Here is a 16416-nt window from a genome sequence, read left to right as displayed (position 1 = left end):
TCATCGCTATTTCTGGAAATTTTTTTTTTCAAAATCCTTCGTTCACGTACGAAGTAATATATTATACTAACGAAATTTCCATTGTTTCCACAATTAACATTTTTTAATAAGAATTTATATACAAGTACATCGAAATATGCACTTTTCGATAAAATAAACTTCGTTTGAAAAAAATTTTAAATAACGGCTAACAAATTTTTTGAAAATTCCTCTTTTTTGACGCACATAAAGGTATATAACCTCTTAATACAATAGAAGATAATTATTTATTAATTTATTTATTAATTCTACTTATAATGCAAATGTACAGATACTAAACTAACTATAATGTCCAGAAAATACTAAAAATCAACGTTAATGCTGAAAATAGTAAATAGGTTAGAAATCAAAGTATTGTTCTGAGGATATGACATTGTAAAAATTTCAAAAAAGAAATTATTAATACCCACACAGTAAATAAATTTACAGCAATATTATCAACATTTCCTTAAGGGGGGGATATGATATTTAATTTTTTTTGCATTTTGTTTTATTTTTTTAAATAAATGTATAATATTTCAAGAATATTGTGTAAAAATTTCAAGCCGATCGGAGCAAAATTGACGAAGTTATGAGCATTTGAGCATTCAAGTGCCGGTTGCTTCGCGGGCTGTGTTTTCGTATATTTTGAATTTAGTTTGTGTTTAACGGACATTTCTGAATGTTTTCTGATGTCGTTTTGTGTATAAGTTTTGGGGTCGCTGATTACGAATCTGAAGTCAGATTTCAAGAATTGTGAAAATTTAAAATTGCGTTTTTCTCAAAATGACATTTTTGAAGTCCGTGTTCACGATATCTCAAAATCTACTGAACCAATCGTTCTGAAATTTGGCACAGTTCTTCTTGACTAAATTCCTCAGGAAACTACGAGACCTTTTTTTTTAATAAATATTAAAAAAAAGTAAAAAATAGATCGATTTTTTCAGCAAAAATCGAGTTTTTGTGTTTCAAGTGCTGCGAAAAATCGAAAAATTAAAAAAACCTGAAGAGATTTACTGACACTCATTCAATTTGCAATATTTTTCAATGAGAATTTAGGAAAATATACTTCAAATATTGTATTAATATGTGGAAATTAAGCTAATAAAGTAAAACTCTTTATATCACCGAAAAAAATTATTAAAAAAGTGCCTTTTTTTACACCGAATTAACCATACCCCCCACCTTTAATAAAAACTGATAAAATATTGTACTTTTATATGTTGATTTTTTATTAATGTTGCATTGATTACACTTTTCAACATTGAATAGAGTGACCAGAGAGTTTTTGGCTTATATTTTTTTCAATTTATTAAAATAGACAACTAACACTTATTCCGAAGACAAAATATTTTTAGATTCGCTTTCAGATGAAGTAGAATTCACATATGTATTTTCACTATCGGAACTCATTTCTTTACGAAAAAATATTGGTGCACCTGATGTTTCTTCCCGCTGCCTTAGCACTTAGTACAACACTCTTGGAATGGCAGGCACATTCTTGTAAATAATATATCCTGCAATATATGTGCAAAATATCTCCCAGAGTTGACATCTTGATTGTACCAAGACAGTAGTATCTCGCAATATAAACATATTAAATTTATTTTGTTCTATTTTCGTTAAATCATATTAATCTTTATAAATTTGCAATAAATTATTTTCTAGAAGTAAGGCGTGGACGAGTTTTTTCACTGTAAAATAGACTTGTCCGAAAACATCAACTTTCCTCACCCTTAACATCTAAGAAAAACCATGGTTTTCGTACATGTGTGGTAGAACAAAAAATGTAAAAGATGTGCAATGTAGGGTATAATTCTTTACTTAGGTGCAATCATAATTATATTAAATAGAGTAAAATGTACTTTTTACGAATAAAATAAATCATATTAAATTAAGAAAAAAATATACTACGGATTAAGAATAGTTAACCATTCATAAATTATTTACAATTTACATAAGGTACATGGAATACATATAATGAATTTATTACAAATGAAATTGGTTAATTGGAAAATGAGAACTATGAGAGAGCAATTCTGTCATGTGACAGCAATTCATTAGTTGTAGAACAATAATTATTTTTAAAAAATACTTAAATTATAATTATAAGAAGAAAGTAGTTTATGAACATTTGTGTATCATTAGTAAAATATTACTGTGAATAACTTAAAGCGAAATACTTACGACTTTTTAATGTCTATAAAATGAATCATTGACTACTATAATTTTCTTAGTAAGTTATTATGGCCATTTGGCCATTATAAATAGAACGTAAATGATAAAGATAAATGTATTAAAAGAAACCTAAAAATAATTTCATAATGGAAGTACTAATATTTAAAACAAATGCACTTTTGAATAATATTTAACTTTTAATAAGAAGCAAGAAGTGTATTTTATTAAAGAATTAAAAAAAGAAAAAATTAATTTTTTAAAATAGAAATAAATAGAAATACATTTTTTATAATTTCTAGTTAGCAGTCTTCTCATTTAAATACTATATCTTAAGATCATCTATCTCCGCTTCCTTCTTCCTTAAGTATTATTGCTTTACGCTCTTTCTCATCACTTAATTCTAATTTGACAATTTCTTCATTGCATCTGTCAATATCATCCGAGTCTCCCCTTTCCTTAAGAGATTCCTGCAAAATATTATTTAAATGTAGGATCTGTTCATCCTTCTTCTCCAAAAGTTGTTTAACAACTTTATTGTCTGCCTTTTTCATATTAACAGATTCTGTTCTTTGAATAGCGATATTCGTTGGTACCTGTATGAATAAATAAAAAATTATTATAATTCATCATTTAGATCCTTCAAATTTATTTTTGTAATAAAAATATTTTAAACAAAATTATCATTTTAAAGAATACAGGTGGAAAATTGGAATTAGCCCCAAATAAATCCCCATAGATTGCTATCATTCCATGAGGGGTAGCAATAAAAATGAGGTTCGATTCGACATCTTCTGCTAAACATAAAAAAGTTAGCAGACCATCATATCGAAAATATATAAAAACCAATCAATTTACTGTTTTGAATACAGATTATTTAAAGGCCCTTAGTAAGGGCTGAAGCATCAGCCCTTTACATCAGAACACTATCAAATCACTTAACCTCTTTACTGTCAGCGACATATACACTGTGTCGTGAGAAATTAGGGGCCCAAACTGTCAGCGATACATACGTTGTGTCATGATCATCTTAGCACAAAAAAATGAAATTTTCTATTTTATTTATTAAATTGTAAGATAAATTCTTTTATATCATTATTTGCACACTACATGTATCAATGGTATTGGCTTAAGTAATAATTAAATAATTTTTTTGCTTAAATAATAAACAATTAAAAAACAATGGAAAATCTTGAAATTTTTTTTAATTCAGAGACCCCAAGAACTCTTATATACTAAGTTTCATGAAAATTTGTTGACCAGAATTTGTTGGACATTTTGAGACCACAGTATCAAGTTTTTCTCTAACAATAAAGGGGTTAAAAGCTTAAAAATACTGATTTTCATGGTAAAATAATTAAAAACTATTCAAGGGTTTCCGGAAAAAAGTCTATCTAAAGACCCTGAGCTATTAATAATAATTATGAAAAGTAATGATAGGTACATTATAACGAAAAAGAAAATAAAAAGGTTATGGGTCGCTCCTTTCAGAAATACTGAAGTGTTACCGTATAAGTATACTCGTCCAAACATTATTGTTAATAACAGTAGATATGTAAGGAGGCTTCTGGATAAAGCGTTGACTTTAGCTATATCCAGAAGCCTGCGCATATATTTTTGATTGCGCAATTTTATTTTTGCAGTAAAGAATGTTGAAGGTTTTATTTATTATAAATATAATATCCGAGGAATTTATTTTGTACTATATTATTTTTCACTCAGGAATATTTATGCAAATAAGACCTGAAATGAATCCTTTAAACAGATAAGATAGAAACTTTAAATAATTTTTGCAAGTTGAAACTTTTTAACAGTTTCGTTTGTAACAATTGGAATTTAAAAATTGTCATTCAAGCTTTGTTTATCAAGGGATATTATTGTAACATGGAATTTTTATTAGCAATCTGGTGCGTATAAAAGGGAAGTAAAGTTCAGCATTGTTCATTAGTTTCTTACAAAGCTAGAACTTGACAACCTCGAATGAGTAACAGTGAAGTGAAACAAAATTTTGAATTTTATCGGAACTTAAATAAACGAATTCAAGAGTCTCGACATTTTAAAGATTTATCAGAAAGATTTAAAAAATTAAGTCTTAACAAAAGTTTGTGTTCACATTCTGAAAAAAAATTACAGAGATTTAACTGACAAATTTGAAAAATTAAATATTAAATAAAAACATGAATTTCCAAAAGTTAAATGAGACAGGTTATGGTAAGGTTTATCTAGCAAAGAAAAAATTAACTGAATTGGAAGTGAATGAAACGTACATCATTTCGGATTTACATCTCGTCAAAATCAGATTTGGTTATCGAATTGTGGTGGACATTAATGAGAATGAAAATCTATTAACTCATTTAAAAGGATTGTCTGAAAAAAAATTGGGCCTTAAATATCTTGGAGGAGTTTATAATTATATTGAATTTCTTGAATTATAAAAAAACAACAATGTCTTATATGCAGAGAAATCAACTGATTCTTTCAAGTATATTTAATTTAAATTCATCATTTACTAAACAAGTTACAATAGGAGTACAAATTGTCAATAAAGGTGAATTATGCAGTGTTTTAAAATTTGATTCGAGTCATGCAAGAAGCAGTGTATTATTTGATCGGAAGGAGTGGTCAATTTTTAAAAGTCTTATGAAAACGATCACATCTTACTTCAATGGAAATCAAACCTCGACGGATATTATTACTTTTGGAAATTTTCAAATACGTTTTGGAATTTTTTTAAAGGAAAATACAGTTGCACTGGAAGATAGAAGAAATGAAAAATCATGTTATCCACACGGAAAAAATTTTGGTGCACCAGTTGTACTGGTTAGTTAAAAAAATTTTGTACTTTAAAAACGGACATCAGTTATCCCGGTTTGGTGCAACCTATGTCCCGTACAGTGCGTCTGATGTCCCTTACAGCGCTTCTGACGCGCCAAATCAGGATAACAGTTGCCCGCAACCCATAGTACAACAGTTCTACCGTAGATTGCGCATCTGATGCACCAAAATTTTTTCCGTGCATTTATTATGAAAAAATGGTCTTTTAAAATTTTGGACGATCTTATTTCTTGTGTTGATCAGCGATTTGAAAATTTATCTTCTATACGTTTGACGAAAATGTGTAATTTAATTGTGAAATTTATTACAGAAGTATTGTGTCATTGTAAGAATATAAAAAATTTCGTGATATAAGAAACCACGAAAAGTGACAGATCAAGGTCATTATACTAAAACTAAAAATGTAAAACGAAAAGACTAGGTAAAACGCACGGACCTTAAAGAAAGACCTTAAGTTCCCACCACGGAACGGCTGCGAGACATCGAGATCCACCATCGAAGATGCGCGTCGCCTAGTCGAAGTCAGAGTAGCTCAGCGCAAATTTGTCGATTTACTCCCTCCATCGATCGTCCCACGAGCAGGTATATAAATCGGCGTTTCGAAGCTTAAATTGCATTAAAGCACCGGGCTTGGATAATATACAAAATATAGTTCTTAAACAATTACCAAAAAAGGCTTTTGTACAGCTCACTTATATTTTCAATGCTTGCTTCGAAATTTCATATTTTCCATCCGTTTGGAAAAAAGCAAGAATTTTACCATTCCACAAACCTGGAAAGGATAAACTCTTCCCACAGAGCTATAGGCCAATCAGTCTTTTGCCCACGCTCAGTAAAGTTTATGAAAAAATTATTCTAAATAGGATTAAAGATTTTGAATTGGCAAATAACTTACTAATTCCACAACAATTTGGATTCCGCGAAAAGAGAAACACTGTACAACAGCTTTTTAGGGTAACAAATCATATAAGTACAAATTTTAATATCAAAAAATCCACTGCGATGGTGCTACTTGACATTGAAAAAGCATTCGACACTGTGTGGCATGAAGGTCTTATTTATAAATTGCAAAAATATAATTTTCCACTTTATATAATTAAAATAATACAAAATTATTTAAAAAACAGATCTTTTATTGTCACTGCAAATAAAACAGATTCTAATGAAAAAACAATTGAAGCTGGAGTGCCACAAGGTTCGATTCTAGGCCCGGTGCTTTTTATACTATATATTAATGAAATACCAAAATCTGATGAAGTTAAACTTTCGCTTTTTGCCGATGATACGGCAGTATATGTATCTTCGTTAAAATTAAGCTTGGCTGTGAAAAAATTACAGAATTACCTAGAGGTTTTGCTTGAGTTCTTTGATAAATGGAAATTGAAGGTTAACTCAGCTAAAACTGAATTAGTTTACTTTAAACATCTAAAAAGAAAAGAAAGTGTCCCTGACTTTTATGTAGATGAGCATAAAATAATATCAAATAATCAAGCAAAATTTCTGGGTCTAATCTTAGATAAGAAGCTACTGTTCAAAGACCAAATTAATTCTATAAGAAAAAACGCATATGGTATTATTAGCATAATAAATTGTTTAATAGGTAGATGTAGTACACTAAGTATTAAAAATAAAATTATTTTATTTAAAATGATAGTATTACCTGTTATGTTGTATGCAATACCTGTATGGTCTAATACGTGTGAAAGTAATATTAATAAGTTACAAGTCATTCAAAATAAATGTCTAAGAATAATTTGCAAAGCCGGTCCTAGAGACAGAAACAGCGATCTACATAAAAAATGTAATGTGCGACCTATAAGGGAACATATATGTGATGCGACAAGAAAATTCTATGTAGAACAAATAGAGAATTCTGAAGTATTAAACGATATAAGAAATGAATTTATAGTTTATAAGACAAAGGATGAGATGCCATTTAGACTTAAGTACAGAATGCCGTATCAAATTCTGATCGGGCAGTAGATAGTTTGTTATTAGATTTAAGTGTTTTTTAGTATGCATTAAGTGTTATGTAGTTAATAAGGCTGTATATATTTTTATTTTCTTTTAAGTCGTAGATTAAGTTTTCTAATAAGTTTTTTATTAACATTTTTACTTAAATAAATATTATTTTAACTAACGATCATAACCGATCTAAATCAAAAATATAAATAAGAAATCAGAGATTTTTATTTACTGGGGTTAAAGTTCCTAAGAGAACTGCGTACCCGAAACGATAGCTTATATATTTTATAATGTTTCTTTTGTAAACTTAACTGTGTATTTTATGAACAATAAATATATTTTTCAAAGTCAAAAAAGTCTTAAATTGCATTCGCTGAGTTTCACTCATCGACTTTAGACTAGAGTCTGACTCTAGGGATCGAGAGCTTCGTCGAAAACCAACACATGGTAGATGCTTCCCCCATAGCCACGAACACGAAAAGTCGACGACAACAATTATTTAATCTAAGTCTAACTTAGATTGAAACTTTCTTACGTGGAGAATTGTTTTGTTCTTTAAACACACAATAATTGGGTATCATGGAATTATTTTAATGGTAAATTGAGTATCACTCAATTCCCTTTTTTTAAATGAAATAAAATATAAAAGAATTACGCGATAACGTCCCTGTTCGGGCGCCAGAAATCTGTAACGAATGTAAGTAAAAAAATATGCGGATTAGCTCGCCGGATCAGGGTTTCTAATTTTAAAAATAAAAGTTTTACATAAAGTTACAAATTATCGGAAATTTAATATTTACATTTGATAAAATTATATTTACAAACTAAAAGAAATATACTACATTTACAGCTACATCAATTACGTTGAATGGAACGCAAATAATTATCGAAGCGTGTTTCGAGTTTCTAAAAAAAAGAGCAATCGTTTCGAATAGCGCGAATTTCGGTAAAAAAAGGATTTTATTCTATTTGGAACCGTATTTAAAAATTATAAGAAACACGAGAGAAATAAGGAATTCTTTACTTAAAAAAAGGGAATTGAGTGATACTCAATTTACCGTTAAAATAATGGGGTGATACTCAATTATTGTGTGTTTAAAGAACAAAACAATTCTCCACGTAAGAAAGTTTCAATCTAAGTGAGACTTAGATTGAATAGTCGTTGCCGTTGTCGTCGACTCTTCGTGTTCGTAGTTATGGGTGAAGCATCTACCATGTGTTGGTCTTAGACGAAGCTCTCGATCTGATTTCGGCTAGGCGACGCGCATCTTTTGTGGAGGATCTCGATGTCTCGCAGCCGTTCCGTGGTGGGAGCCTAAGGTCTTTGTTTAACGTCCGTGCGTTTCACCTAGTCTTTTCGTTTTACATTTTTAGTTTTAGTATAATGACCTTGATCTGTCACTTGTCGTAGTTTTTTATATCACGAAATTTTTTTATTCTTACAGCATAAAAATGTTTTCAGTTAAAAAGAAATAGAAAATTTTATTCAAAAAAATTATAATAAGTTAATCATAAAAATGGAAAGAAAACATGATTTTACATGTTTAGAATTTAAGACATTATTTTTTGACATTATTACTTTTGATTTAAAAAATTTATGTGAAAATATTGTGTGAAATGATTCCTAAGATTAATGGAATTGGATCTACATTAATGTAAACAAATTGTACTTAGAAATAAATATGCTTTTATTATTAATTTAAACTTATTACATGTGAGATTCATTTACCCAACTGTTATGTGTACTATCAAAACCTAACCATTTTACAAATAATTGAGAACCTCGTGTTTTAAGTATTTTTTCAACTAAATAAATATCAGAATATTTAACATTAGAAAGTTCTTGATGGTAAAAACATCCACTGATTGGACTTTCTTGATAATCTTTTAAAAGATATGTTACTGGATTCGTATTCTTTACATAACTAACAGTAAATATTTCTGTTGTCCAATTTGGAGTCACTGAAATATATACTAATGGAACAGGCAATGCTAGTCTAGGTTGTGAGAGGAGAACGGCTGTGAGACAGACTATCCGCAGGTATTACTTTCTCTCTCACTAATTTTGTACGCAGACGCAGAACGCGTCAGCACAGTGAAGTGCAAAAGTTTGAAACTGTCACTGTTTATTATGGTTTATTATTATATTACCATTGCTGAGTCAAGGCAAGTTAACGACAATTTTTTGGAAATAAATTTGCGAAAAAATGGTGAGATCTTGTTGAGTGTCAAATTGCCGTAATGTATGGAAACCGAATGACAATGTGTCATATTTTAAGTAAGTGAATGTTATATTTATTAAATTTTATTTATAAAAAGTTCTTTTAGAATATTTAACATTATTAATATTATTATATGGCATTAATATTATTTTAAATGAATAAATTTTAATTAATTAATTTTTTATGTTTATATTCGAAATTTACATAGACAATCTGTTATTTTTAATAACTATTTGCGTTTGAGAGAAAGACTATATGTAATATATTGTTATAACTTCGATAGTATCTGATAATTTTTTACTGTGCTTATTTTTTTTGTATTTTTTGTTGCGAATATATTTTTTTCAAAGTTTTATATTACATTTTTTTTCTTTGTGTTTATTCCATATAGAAAAATATTTTGGGTAATTTTTTATTTGTTTAATATTTAAAACTTTTTGAATTTTTTAAAAACACTGCATGCATGAATTTTTTGGTATTTGGGTATTGAAAAAAATTTCTTAGTATATTAATAAAAAAAATAATTTAGATTTTTCAAAAAATATTATTCTTTTTCAGAATTTTCAACAACCACACGGAGTCACTCAAGTTGCTGTAAAATTGTAATTAGAAATAAAATTAATAATTATTAATGATGAAACAAAGTTTAATAAAAATGTCATAATATTAAATGTACCTTACAACAATTATATAACTTATCAATATTTAATATAAGATTTATAATATCAATATTAATGATATTAATATATGTTATATATATTATATATTAATATTGTTAACATACATCAATATTTATTTATTACATTTTTGTATCTTCCTGCAGATCTTTACAATAATAATATTTGAGTAACTTTCGAAGCTGCCTGTACCGAGAGAGAAAACGATACCTGCGCATTGTCTGTCTCTTAAAGCCGCGGTAAGGGATAGACTGCCCGTTCCATATTATATATTTCAGTGTTTGGAGTATAACCTTTTTCAAAAATATGTTTAAATTTACTTCCCTATCGAAAATTCCGACATCGGAACATAGATTGTAGCCTACATCTGAAACGTTATCTAAATGCATATAGGAAACTATATCGGGAACCATATGGGATGCTATATCGGAAACTATACAGGAATCGATGTTGGAAATTGGGACAGGCAAAGATGTATTTTCCCATATAGTTTCCGATATGGTTTCTACCCAGTTGAAAATTCCGACCTCGTTTACGACGTCGTATTCTAAGTAGTTTGCGACGTAGTAAACGACGTAGAAAACGACATAGTAGCAAACTACGTCGTTTACTACGTCGTTTACGATGTTGCAAAAATTATTTTAATATTATTTATTTAGTAATTTAGTAAGTCCAATATCCAATATTAAAAATTTTAATAATAATTTAAAAAATCAATAATTTGAAAAAAATTTATTTTTATTATTTTTTAATAGTTATTATTATTATTTTATTTTTAATATTTAAATTAAAATAAAAAAATGGTCATCAAAATATTAGTGAAACCATTTCTTCCAAAAAAGAATTTGTCTCAAATCCAATAAAGGAGAGACATCGGGCAGAAAAAAATTTCGACAAGAAAAAAATTTTCGATCACTGCTTATATACCAATCTAATGGCACCTCAACTGCGAGAAACAGTTATGATGTTCGCCCTCCCTGTGGCGTTGAGCGAACTTAAGTCCAGAGCTGAGCCATCAGCGCAGCGCGGAAACATTTGAAAAATTTGATTTTATTAGATATTTTATTTTATTTTAAATATGACAAATAATTAACTTAATAAATAATTAATGTCATAAATAATTATTAATAACATAATGTCATACTTAATAATTCGTTAATTAATTATTTTTAACGAAAATTTGACAAAAAAAAAATTTGTTGGACAAAAAAAATATTACCATTAAAAAATAATTTTTTTGTTAAATTTTCGTAGTAAAAAAAATTTTTTCAAGACAATTATTTGTGACCTAAAAAAATATCACGATGAGAATATAATTAACAAAAAAAATTACTCGTAGCACACAAAAAATTTCACCATGAGAAAATAATTTTTTTAAAATTTTATTTGTAAAAAATTTATTGGTAGCTCAAAAAAAATATCATGATGAGAAAATAATTTTTTGTCAAATTTTCTCTGTAAATAAATTAATTAACTAAATAACGTACCGTAAAACGGGGTTATTTCGCTCATTGCGGGTAAATTCGCTCACCCACTTTTATGCTTTATTTCAGCTTTAAAATAAAGTTTAATACATTTATTAGCAGGTAAAAATGTTAAATTTGTTAATAGAAATACTAAATTTTAGTTTTTAATCAAATTTAAAGCAAAAAAATGGGTGAGCGACTTTACCCGCACTGAGCGAAATAACCCTGTTTTACGGTAATTAATATTTACTTAATTTTTTACAACGAAAATGTAACAAAAAAATATTTGTAGCACAAAAATAATATCAAGATGAGAAATTTAATTATCTTTAAATTTTCTCTGTAAAAAAAATATTTTGTGGCCTAAAAAAATTATCACGATAAGAAAATAACTTTTTTATCAATTTTTCTCTCCAAAACAATTAATTCACTAAATACCGTAATAAATCGTTGATTTTTTTTACTACGAAAATTTACCAAAAATTTATTCGTAGCACAAAAGAATAACACAATGATAAAATAATAATTTTTTTTCAAATTTTCTTTGAAAAAAAAAATTTGTGTTTTTAAAAAAAATCACGATGAAAAATAATTTTGTTGTAAAAATTTCTCTGTAAAAAATTTAACAAAAAAATTATACGTAGCACAAAAAAATATTACGATGAGAAATTTATTTATTTTTAAATTTTCTCAGTAAAAAAATTATTTGTGGCACAAATAAAATATCACGATGAGAAAATAATTTTTTTTGTCAAAATTTCTCTGTAAAAAAAATTAATTAAATAATTATATAATAATAAAATGTTTGGTCTGTCTTTCTGTCCTAACTTGAAGTTGGCCTTTTCTGATTTCACGTGTTTTTTTGAATAGTAATCTTATGACGTGTCAAATTTTCACAATTCTTTTTCTCATTTTTGCCAAAGTTGTATAATTGTGTTTCCAAATTTCGGAATAAGTTTCTTTAAAATTCCAAATTCGAAAATTCAATTCACGAAGCTGAAGTACACAACGTTTACCAACGAAATTTTTTTTTAAAGTTGTATATTAATTCAAAAATTGTATATTGATTCAGAATTGTATACAAATACAAAAAATTTATGATGAGAAAAAAGATGCGCCAGGAAATTTCGTACAAGATAGTAATTTGAAAAAAATTTATTTTTAAGGTACCAGGGGCCAACGATTACCTATTAAATATTAATTATAAAAACACAGGCCTCGAATCAACTTAAAGACACAAAACAGTCGTTTTAGTCGATTTATATTCCAAAAAAAGTGGATTTGTTTTTCATTTTAACAAAAATATTTTACAGATTTTTAAATAAAATTTTTTTTTAATAATAATCCTTTGCGAAGGGTTAAAGTTGAAATTTTTAGAAATAATTAAATTTCAAAAGATATTGTTAATTTTCAAACAATTATTAAATTTTACAGAACTAAAAATAATTTAACAAACAATTTTTGGAAAATATTTTTTAAATTTAATTGAATTTTCAAAGATTTAAAATTGAGATTTTTGAAATTAATTGAAACTTTAAGTGTTTTGTAATTAAAATTTTAGATGATTTCACTAAAAATTTATTAGAAAATGCGGACAAAATACAATAATTTGAAAATCATTTTTAATTGAAAAATGGTTTCACATAGTTGAATTTTCAAAGAATATTATTAAAATAGTTAAAAATAATTGAATTTCCTTAGAGTTATATTTGAAATTATTAAATTTCAAAAAAAAAAAATTTCGATGGAAAATTTTAGAAATTTTAGATGCTTTTAAATTCAAATTATTGAAAATTCAATTAATTTTGAATTCAAATTTTTGAGAATAATGAAATTTTGAATTCAAATTTTTAAAAATAATGAAATTTTATTTGATTTTAAATTTGGAAAATAATTGAATTTCAGTTCATTTTGAATTGAAATTTTTGGGAAATAATTGAATTTTAATTGAAATTTTGGATAATAATTTAATTTAAGTTCATTTTTGATTGAAAATTTGGATAATTAATTTTGAATAGAAATTTTAGACAATAATTGAATTTTATTTCAAATTGAAAACTTGGTAAATAATTAAATTTTAAATTGAAAATTTTGGAAAATTATTGAATTTTAATTGATTTTGAATTAAAATCTCAGGTAATAATTGAATTTTAGTTTATTTTGAATTAAAATTTTTAAAAAATAATTCAATTTTATTGTGATATTTTTTTTAAATTATAAACAATTGTTAAATTTCATAAAAATTTTAATTGAAAAATAATTTTGATATAATTGAATTTGTGATGTATTTAATTAAAATTATTAAAAATAATTAATTTAGTGAAAAATCATTTTAGTTCATTTGTTAAATAATTGAATTGAAGAAGATCTGAAGAAGATCTACATTTTATACAAAAAAAATGTATTTTATTTACATTTTTTTCAAATGTAAAAAAATGTCGCATTTTATTAAAATAAGTCGATAAAAGTCGTATTTTTGAAAAAAGTCGGAAAAAGTCGTATAATCCGAGGCCTGTAAACATATAATTTTCATTATTATCATTTAATATGTTATAATATTCTAATAAATTAAATTATTATTAATAATATTAATCTTTAATTTCTTTATAACAAATAATTAAATCCTCAATTTGGCGCGCTTCCGCGCGTTTAATTTTGCTAGTTAGCTTAATAATTAGTTAATTAATTTTTTTACTACGAAAATTTAACCTGCTAATAAATGTATTAAACTTTATTTTAAAGCTGAAATAAAGCATAAAAGTGGGTGAGCGAATTTACCCGCAATGAGCGAAATAACCCCGTTTTACGGTACGTTATTTAGTTAATTAATTTATTTACAGAGAAAATTTGACAAAAAATTATTTTCTCATCATGATATTTTTTTTGAGCTACCAATAAATTTTTTACAAATAAAATTTTAAAAAAATTATTTTCTCATGGTGAAATTTTTTGTGTGCTACGAGTAATTTTTTTTGTTAATTATATTCTCATCGTGATATTTTTTTAGGTCACAAATAATTGTCTTGAAAAAATTTTTTTTACTACGAAAATTTAACAAAAAAATTATTTTTTAATGGTAATATTTTTTTTGTCCAACAAATTTTTTTTTTGTCAAATTTTCGTTAAAAATAATTAATTAACGAATTATTAAGTATGACATTATGTTATTAATAATTATGTATGACATTAATTATTTATTAAGTTAATTATTTGTCATATTTAAAATAAAATATCTAATAAAATCAAATTTTTCAAATGTTTCCGCGCTGCGCTGATGGCTCAGCTCTGGACTTAAGTTCGCTCAACGCCACAGGGAGGGCGAACATCATAACTGTTTCTCGCAGTTGAGGTGCCATTAGATTGGTATATAAGCAGTGATCGAAAATTTTTTTCTTGTCGAAATTTTTTTCTGCCCGATGTCTCTCCTTTATTGGATTTGAGACAAATTCTTTTTTGGAAGAAATGGTTTCACTAATATTTTGATGACCATTTTTTTATTTTAATTTAAATATTAAAAATAAAATAATAATAATAACTATTAAAAAATAATAAAAATAAATTTTTTTCAAATTATTGATTTTTTAAATTATTATTAAAATTTTTAATATTGGATATTGGACTTACTAAATTACTAAATAAATAATATTAAAATAATTTTTGCAACATCGTAAACGACGTAGTAAACGACGTAGTTTGCTACTATGTCGTTTTCTACGTCGTTTACTACGTCGCAAACTACTTAGAATACGACGTCGTAAACGAGGTCGGAATTTTCAACTGGGTAGAAACCATATCGGAAACTATATGGGAAAATACATCTTTGCCTGTCCCAATTTCCAACATCGATTCCTGTATAGTTTCCGATATAGCATCCCATATGGTTCCCGATATCGTTTCCTATATGCATTTAGATAACGTTTCAGATGTAGGCTACAATCTATGTTCCGATGTCGGAATTTTCGATAGGGTTATACGAACTTTATCTCAAACTTAAAATTTCCTTAATTGTCTATTAATTGTAAAATTTTTCTTTAAAAAATTTAACAATAAATGTCTCTCATTTTGATTATTTACATCTGTTGGTTTCATTTTAATAGTACGATGTTTAATATTATTATATAAAGATATTGAATCACTTAAAATGTGAATCCACTTATAACTATCATGCAATGTAAATTTCATCTACATTTTAGTTTTCAAAGTACGATTAAATCGTTCACAAATTGATGCCTTTAAATTACTAAAAGTAGAATATAGTTTAATATTATAACGTATCATTAAATTCTTAAAATAAGAATTATAAAATTCTTTTCCTTAATCCACTTGTAAGTTTTTTGGTCCGCGTCCTTTGATTAGAACCGATTCCATAGCTTTGGCTACAACTTTACTTTTTTAGTCATTACAGGAACAGCCGATGCAAGCTTGGAGAATACATTGATGATTGTTAACATGTATTTGTAACCTTTATTTTTTCGCGCATAAGGTTACATTTCAACGAGATCAACTTGCCAAGTTTCATCAATACCTCGAATGTCAACCTTCCTTCGTTTATAATTCCTTCTAGCTGGTTTATGCTACTCTTGCACCAATTGGAGTTTTTTCGCAGACATTTTTAATCTTACATTTCTCGATTAGCTTCAAGTGCGCTCAGACTGCTGTCCAATCGAGAAATAATCTCTTTGATGGAAAATACGTCTATATTTTTTTCAAAATTTATTTTTAGATTTTCAAACAAATTTTTCATAGAATCTTCTAATGTTGTAATTTTTAAATTATTGTCAATTATGTTGTTTTCCAATAATCCTGTTACTTTATAGATGTCATTTGATTTAGTTTTTACAATTTTCTTAAGAAGTTTCAAGTTGAATGCATCGTTTTCATTATTAGCATCAGCAACATTACAGTTTTTTTATTTTCTACATTAAAATTTCCTTCATATGGAAACTTAAAACCAAGTCCTGGAGGCCCGCGATTTGGAGTTTCTGTACTCTTAAGGGGTTATATGCAGTCAGGCGGTCAAAAAAATGCAGTTTTTCGGTATTTTTTTTCAAAGGAATA

The 16416-nt window shown here is 26.7% G+C and overlaps 1 protein-coding gene across 4 annotated transcripts in view; it reads right to left on the bottom strand.

The window, feature by feature from the left end:
• Window positions 1–2373: 2373 nt before the first annotated feature.
• LOC127290862 (chloride channel CLIC-like protein 1) overlaps window positions 2374–16416 on the bottom strand; it is a 175872-nt gene continuing 161829 nt past the window's right edge. For all 4 annotated transcript variants that reach the window (XM_051319673.1, XM_051319674.1, XM_051319675.1 and 1 more), the window contains one exon: window positions 2374–2789. In XM_051319673.1, the coding sequence (XP_051175630.1) occupies window positions 2532–2789 (258 nt within the window). In that variant the 3' untranslated portion in view covers window positions 2374–2531. The remainder of the gene's footprint in view (window positions 2790–16416) is intronic.

This window comes from Leptopilina boulardi, unplaced genomic scaffold (genome assembly GCF_019393585.1).
Source record: "Leptopilina boulardi isolate dan_hultmark-lab unplaced genomic scaffold, ZJU_Lbou_2.1 LbouV2_90, whole genome shotgun sequence".
NCBI lineage: Eukaryota > Metazoa > Arthropoda > Insecta > Hymenoptera > Figitidae > Leptopilina > Leptopilina boulardi.
Note: the sequence above shows the minus strand (reverse complement) of the source record. Positions and strands in the feature narration are given on the sequence as shown.